This window comes from Athene noctua, chromosome 1, assembly GCF_965140245.1.
Source record: "Athene noctua chromosome 1, bAthNoc1.hap1.1, whole genome shotgun sequence".
Taxonomy (NCBI): domain Eukaryota; kingdom Metazoa; phylum Chordata; class Aves; order Strigiformes; family Strigidae; genus Athene; species Athene noctua.
The window spans coordinates 133,634,764-133,642,726 of record NC_134037.1 but is presented as its reverse complement, the minus strand read 5'-3'; the positions used below and the strand labels follow the sequence as shown (position 1 = coordinate 133,642,726).

Genomic DNA, 7,963 nt, shown 5'->3' with positions numbered 1-7,963 from the left:
CACAGATGTTGCTGGGGTGGGGACGGACACCCACCTCCCTCCCTGCCTCCCTCCCACAGCTCACGCAGGGATTAAAAAACCTGGATCCCAGCTGACGTTCCTATGCTTTACTGCAGGGAGCTCACATGGCGCTCATGATGACACCAGCCCCCAGCCTTGTACCTGGCCTCCTCAGCCCACTGAAAGGACCCTTCCCCTCACTTCCACCTCAGGCCAAAAGCAGTTACCTACCAGCTGAACCCTCGGGAGGGCAGAAGCAAGCTCATTAAAGGGCAATTACAAACCAACATGATTGAGTTGCTCTGCCAGGAGACGGTCAAAAACATCAGCCAAAGCTACTGGGTTTCCAGCTCCATCTTCTCAGCTACAGATTTATAGGAAAAAGCAGCAGGAAAACTCTACAACTCTCCTCTTGATTAAATACAACCACAAAAATCACAGAATCATCTCAGTTGGAAAAGGATCTTGAAGATCATCCAGTCCAACCATTAACCTCACACTGACCGTTCTGCTGGGTCAACCCGACTCTTCAACCCCTCCAGGGATGGGGACTCCTCCCCTGCCCTGGGCAGCCCATTCCAACGCCCAACAACCCCTTCTGCAAAGAAATACTTCCTAAGAGCCACTCTGACCCTGCCCTGGTGCAGCTTGAAGCCATTCCCTCTTGTCCTGGTGCTTGTTCCTTGGCTCAAGAGACTCATCCCCCCTCTCTGCACCCTCCTTTCAGGGAGCTGTAGAGGGCCGTGAGGTCTCCCCTCAGCCCCCTCTTCTCCAGACTAAACCCCCCCAGTTCCCTCAGCCGCTCCCCATCAGACCTGTGCTCCAGACCCTGCACCAGCTTCATGGAGCACAGGAGAAGGGCTACAGGACCAAACCAGATCAGATTACATGTGTGTCGCCTTCTGTCACCTGCCCCTCTCCCACCACTGCCCAGCTACAAGAAAGCACCGAGCACTTTTGGTAGGCAGGGACAGAAGGAAAGCTGCAGCAGAGAGACCAAGGTGAAACAAGCCCGTGGTCTGCATGTGAGGAGAAAGCCCGAGTAGCTGTATCAAATAGCAGGAACTCCTGCCACTGATATCAAGCCCAGGGAAGTTCTGCCCAACACCAGGAGTATGCTGAATCGAAACTTGAGTCGTTTTGACAAAAGGATGCGAGCCGAACAGAACAAGGCTGCTCGGCAGCCCAAGGGGACAGGCTCTCACTGCAAGGAGCCAGGTCACGCAGGTTCACACAAGGTGAAGACAAGGCTTTCCTGGTGGCCACAGCTATTTGTCAGGACTGGATCTCCACCCAGCTCCCTTCGGCAGACAGACACCCACCTGCTGCTGCAGCAGCCAGGGAAGGGCAGCGCATGGCATAGGGCAGGACGAGGCTGCGGTAACAATCCCCCGCACGCCAAGTGACGGCCTGCCCTGACAAACAGAACTCCTGCCTCTTCCTGCAGCCTTCAGCCATTGTCTTCTCCGGCCGTTGGACCAGGCACGGTGCTGCACGTGCTGTGCACACAAGCTAACAGGAGGCAGGAGTGGACTGCAAAGAGAGACACACCCAAACCACCTGAAGAACAGTGAGCGAGCACAATCAGATGCAGCTTATCCTGGCTACAAGACAGAGTAACCTGCGTGCTGGTTACCAGGTTCCAACCTAGAAAAAAAGCCCAGTTTCCAACTAAATACAGGCCTCAGCCCATCAGAGGGGAGGGGAGAGGGGCCCACAGGCAAAAATAAATAATGCAAGCAGCCAACCAACTTCAGAAAATTGCAGCTATCATCATCTACACAGTTCTAATCAGTCCCTCTGCTTACCTGACCCAAGCCCTTTTCTTCTTCCCCTGCTTAGTCTTACTAATAGCTAAAGTCTAATTAGAATTAAGGAATGTAAATAGCAGCAATCAGGCAACGGCTCAGAGCCAGTTCTAATATCATGACTCAAACACTGCAGCCACCTCACTCACAGAGCAGTGGCCACCTTCTATCCTCTCATTCACACCAAATTACTGCTTAATTAAAATTAACTCATTGAGTTTGTTTAGTAAAATAAGTTTAGTTCTGTATCAATCCCCTTATTGATTAGCATCACCCCTGCCTAGAGAGCTTGTTGGAAAATATGCGTGAGGTCCATCCTTCTGAAATTCTAAGGACAGTATGTGGGAGGAAAACAATGTAATGTGCCAAACAACAAGCAACTCAAATTACAGCAGCTCCAGTGAGGCCTGAAATACAGCACAGGTGTGTCACTGCACGACGCGACATGCAGGGACAGGAAATCATTAGGCCATATGCATTGATAATGAGTCCAACCCAGCCTCATCACAGGCAGAGCGCACAAATGGTCAGACACCAGGGTGCCGAGGCTCTGATCTGTTAATAACAAAAGCTTTAATTAGCTAAGAAAAGAAACAACTGTCTATCAACCAAATGCTGCGGATAAAGAGCTCAGCCATCAGGTGACAGATGCGGTAGAAAACCACAGCATAGAGCAGGCAGGAAGGAAACAAATATTCTCAATGTAAAGTGACATATGAAACAGGAAATGTGGCCAAGTCGGTGCTGAGAAGGGCAGTCACGGCATCCTCGCCTGGGGCTTTGACCTGATACCACGCTTCTGTTTTGCTGCACAACAGGCAGGCAGTGGATCAGAGTCCAGGATGCGGCCTTTTGTAGGCAGGGCCCATTAACATCTTTTAAAACTCACCGTGTTGTTGAAACCTCGGTGCCAGGTACTTGTGATGTCAGGATAACGGCCACGCCAAAAGCGCCGCGTCTGAAGTTAACAAGCACACTACCAGGCTGTTGAAAGTATTCATCCTCTCAGATCGGGCTATAAAGGCAACTTCAAAAGTACACTTCTTAAAAAGGATCCAGCAGAAGTTTAGAAATGAGAGAATAATTAGGGCTTGAAAAATCTCTCACAGGAGGCAAGAATGGAAAGATGGAAGTTGCTTACTTTAGGGAGGAACTACAGGAGAAAGGCATGATAAAATAGAGGTGTAAGGAAGATGATGTGAGGCACTACAGTCCTCCCCTTCTTCTAACACACAAGGGCTACACAATGAAAATAACAGAATTCAAGGCCAGGCATTGTATGAAGTTAACAAAAACATCTGAGCTTGTATAACCATTGTAACCACCTGGAAGGGAAACGAAACCATGTGATGTGAGGTTTAGTCGGACCAGAAGGTATTAGTGAGAAGAGTAACACCAAATAGTGGCAGATTCATTCCCTGTGAGCTCCTTCCTTGCCCCCTCTTTTGAAGCATCTGATCCCAGCAGCTGACCAAAGTCAGTCTCAGGACCAGCTCAACTTGACAAGTCCAAACTCCCAGAAAAACCTTCTGCCTGATCACAGGGATGGAGTCAAAGATGCTGAGACAAAGCACAGAGGAAACCTGAGCAGTTTTTAGTGATGCTACCAACAGGCAGGGTATGAGGCTTCCTAGGAGACGGGTCTCTGGATGAAGAACCACAGGTCACCCACCACCCTTCAGTGACACGTTTGTAACACACCAGACCTCAAACACCAGCAAGGCTGTCACTTCAGCTGGCCAGACAGTTGTATTTTTTCCTTCACAAAATTACAAATTGCTGTTAAGTTTTTAACAAATAAATTGAGTTTCATTCTTTAAAATTACCAGCAAAAACATTCCTTTTTGTGTTAACTATAAGAGAGTCCAAACAATATCCCTCTCGATGCCTGCTTGCAAGGCAGCACTAGGATGAATTACAGCAGTCACCAAAATGCTTTCCTAAAAGTCAGAGGTCAACCAAGCACTGGTTCCAGTCACTGTGAACACTACACAGCTGCTCTGTGGGAAATCCAGCCAGCTGTAAAGCCATTTCAGCACCTAAATATCATCAGCAAAATTCAGTACAAAAGGATCCTAGCAGAGGCCTGTAAAATTCAACATTAAGTGCAAACATGATTTTTTTTTTTCCTATACACAATTACACACGAGAACTGACAAATTATCTTTGCGTCCTGTTTTAATATAATAATCCAGCTCATTTCATATGTAATAAATTCATTAGGCTTTGGGGTTTTGTTTTAAATTACAAGATCAAGCTTATTTTAACAGAATTCATTTAAATACTGCACTTTTAGCAATTAATAATTTCACAGTTCTGTAAACACGCTTCACTGCGCCATCTGACCTTTGAAAGGTTTGGCTTGGTGAATTCATACCAGCTTCCACCACACGTTTCAGAAGGCAGCTCGCAACACTGCCTGCAGAAGCATGATACAGGAGGATCACACTGCAAGCAGCTCTGTCGTGGAGCCTTGCCCTGCCCAGTCCATGGCACCTTCTGCCTCACCGCACGCAAAAAAATCTGCATTTCACATCAGAGTTCCAGGTCCTGCAGGTCTCCCCAGCTGGGTCCAATTTTCACTTTAACATTCAGTTTTACCGAGAGTTTGACGGCGTTTTCCATCTCATGCTTGACAATCTGAGCAACCTACAAGAAAACACTGAACATCAGATGTACACGTAACTTCAGTGCTGTGTTTTCCTGTCAACAGCTGGGGTGGGCAGACACCTGGAGTCCTCTCCTTCATTTATTTGCACTTATTTACCACTGGTGGGAATGCAACCAAACATTTTAATCCCAGCTGGGGTTTACAAAAGGAGAAACTGTATAAAGCCAGTAACTTTTTATGCAGCACAGAGTTGTGACTGGTTCCACACTGCTTAAGATTACTTAGAAAAGAGGCAAAATTAAGTTTCCATTAAACACTAAAGAGTCCTGCAGAGTCTCCTCTTTCATCCAGCTGCATAATTCACAGTCTGTTCTGAAAACCTCAATGTACTGAAAGCAAGACAAACCAAATACACCAGAGGCAAAGAACAGTGTTGCTCCTCACTGTGTCAGCACAAGAGGCACTCTGTGAACCACAAACTACAAACCTCTGGCAGAGCAGATCACATTTGATAGAGATACTAGAAATACCACCCACGTTTCCCCTCACTATTTTGTTGAAGCAACTCCAACGTTTGCTGAAAGTATTTCTAAGAAAACCCTCATTACACAGTTAGGGGGCCAGAAGATATTTTTGACTGTGACTTTTTGGATTGTAAGAGACCAGATTATTTTTTCCTGACTGTAAATACCTGCCCTGGATAAAAGGACTCTCCTTCCTACCTGAAGACCCACGAGGAGTCCAGGCTGTCCCGGACTGCTTATTTGAATGAATCTTTCAGTCCACACCCGTCCCATGAACCTTTCCACAGCAGAATGAAAAGAGGCTTTGAAATTACTGTGATTTCTCATCTCAATAAGGAGCCACTGTGTCAACATAGGAACTATTCAAACTTTCTGATCCTTCCATGCATTTTCATTAATTCCCACACAGGTATCCACAGCAGAAATTTCTCCACAGTTTTTACTGGGGAATGGAGGAGGAATTTGAGGAGATCAGAGCACAGGAGTTTACAACAGCATTAAGAACTAGGGGGAGATTTGTCTTCCAAAACCTTACACCCTTACATACCACATTTCAAAATGATCTTGATAACCTAGAAAAATGCTTTCAAAGAGGATGTAATTCAGTACAGATGAGCACAGAGTAGAAAGAAGCAGGGTAGAGAACCAGGATAGAAATAATCTACTGTTCAAAAATAAGATGAAAAATAACTGCCTAGGCAGGAAAAAAAATGAGGTTATCAGAGATTAAAAACTGAACAGGGCTTAAGCAAGACACGCTGTTGTGAGAAAGAAATCAAATGCAATTCTGGAACACAATAAAAGAAAATGTTGCTTATGTGACACACAGATCAATTTTCCACTCTATTCAAACCAGTCCAGCCTTGATCGAGTTTGGGGCCCAGTATTTCAAAAGAATCATGAACCATACAGAGGGAGATTCTCTAAGAACTCTCACAGGTCCAGCACACACCACCACCGAGGAACATCAGATCAGAACTACTGCACCGACAGGAAAACCTTCATGAGGCACCTGGGGAAGCTGATGGGATGGAATAGGACATGCGCCAAGGTGCTGACCCAGGGGAGGCTTTGGGCTCTGAATTTCCCCATCTTAAAAACATAAATGCAGTGATACTAGGAACAAGCAAGCAGTTTAAGAATCAAAGGCTAGAAGCTTTTAATCTAGTCTATATCTTCATGTTTCTAACTGACTCCTCAGTGCCAGGGTCAGCTCAACAGGTAGAAGAAGGTCAAGCCTCCTTCTATCACCTTCTGCAATATTATCACAGTCTTGCTGTTGTGATAAGCTCTGAAATCTCCCTACCTTCACTTTGACAATCTGCACAGACAAGGAAAGCCCTGATGCCCCGGGCGTTTCACACTTCAGCACAAGAAAAAACAGCTATTACCCCAATGTGGTCTTTTAAGAGAGGCAAGCTAGCTCACTGATAGACTGCAAATGAAAACAGAATGATCACTAGCATTTTGTCTCTTACAAACCATTTGTCAGGATACTCTGATTGGAACACAAATTCTTAGATATATGGAAAGACATTTTTAGTTTTCTTTTGTGTACTTTAGCAGCTGAAAATAAGCCAGAGTCAGCATCAAGCCTGTGACCAAACTAACTTGTTTGAATAAAAATTGCTGTTGCAGCACAGAAATAGATGATTTACAGTATAATAAAGCTTTGGTGCCAGCAAGATAAAAAAACCTCACCAATACAGAAACCAAGAAATGCTCAGTTCTTTTTCACTAAAAGATATATTGTAGTTCAAAAGGGCTCAGTAATTCAGGCCCTACTTTCAGCTGGGGCTTAAGAGGGAGAGACTTCAAGAGATCCTTTCCAACCCAGATCTTTCCACTATACAATAATTCTAATGGTACATATGAAAGAAGAGCAGGCAATATTATCACAGAAAAAAAAAAAAAAGAAAAAAGAGATCCTTTCAGGCCCTAAAAACAACTAATCAAAGGGGTAAGAAGTACACTGTCTCAGCTAGACAGAAATCCTTGAAAAACAAGCAAATTTGGCATACACAAGGAAAGCCAGTTTAGGAAACATGCATCATGTGCATATGCTGTTTTAAGTGACTGTTCAGAAAATCTATGGACAGAAATATATCTGAAGGAAGTTAGAAAATCTGGTAATAATTTCACTTGAAGTTTAGGCTGTTAATGGAAAAATAAAATAATAAGCAAATCCACTCATTTGGCCCCAGTTCTTCTGGGGACACTGTGATAACTTGGACTCGGTATCTAAAGACATAAAATCCTATACCCAGGGGATTTCAGTTTCATACAGAAAGAAAATTAGGAGACTTTTCATCTCTAAAACAGCCTGCCTGGATTGAAGCAGCAGATGTCTGAACAGACCTGGCAAAACAAACAGAAGCTTCAGCTGAGATTCAAGAGAAAAATATTAAACCTTTTGTTCTTAATAAAATTTAAAAAAAAAGAAAAATGCTGAGGCCAGTCAGTACTGCTGAAAGCTCCTCAGAGTAGGAGTTACTGCTTGCTATCAGGACATGGCCTTTCGTCATTAAAGATGTGTATGCGCAGAACAGAAGCAGGAGAAAGACATCCCAAGCTATGGAAGCACGTCCTGGGAGCCTTCCTGTGCTTGTGCTCAGGACTTGGGAAAACACTGAGCTGCCAACAGTCAAAGCACTTGCTACTGACAGCTGTCACACAGACACTGCTATGCCCAGGCACAGGAGTGCCTACGCAGTGGAAGAGCACACACAAGTATGCACGTGAAAGGTACCCTAAGTCCACACAGCACAGTTCTTACACCTCCCAGCACAGTAACTCTCCTACCAGAAAGACAGGGAATGAGGAAACAAGCGCCAGAAGTACAGAATCCTCCTTTCCCTACACAGAGTACGAACCACAGTTGTAATAATGCATGTTCTGAGTTAGGCACCAGAAGACAGGAGTATAAACAGGCAGGCAAAAATACCTCCCAAGGAAAAGCTTTCCCCTACACCTGTCAATAATATTAAGCTACTTCACTCGTCGACCTTGCAGGGAAGATG

The 7,963-nt window shown here is 45.0% G+C and overlaps 1 protein-coding gene across 1 annotated transcript in view; it reads right to left on the bottom strand.

Annotated features, from left to right (window-relative positions):
- Positions 1–3,759: 3,759 nt before the first annotated feature.
- The window catches only part of POLQ (DNA polymerase theta), a 54,624-nt gene continuing 50,420 nt past the window's right edge, over positions 3,760–7,963 (bottom strand). Inside the window, 1 exon segment of the mRNA XM_074927699.1 lies at positions 3,760–4,457. Coding sequence (XP_074783800.1) covers positions 4,344–4,457 — 114 coding nt within the window. The 3' untranslated portion in view covers positions 3,760–4,343.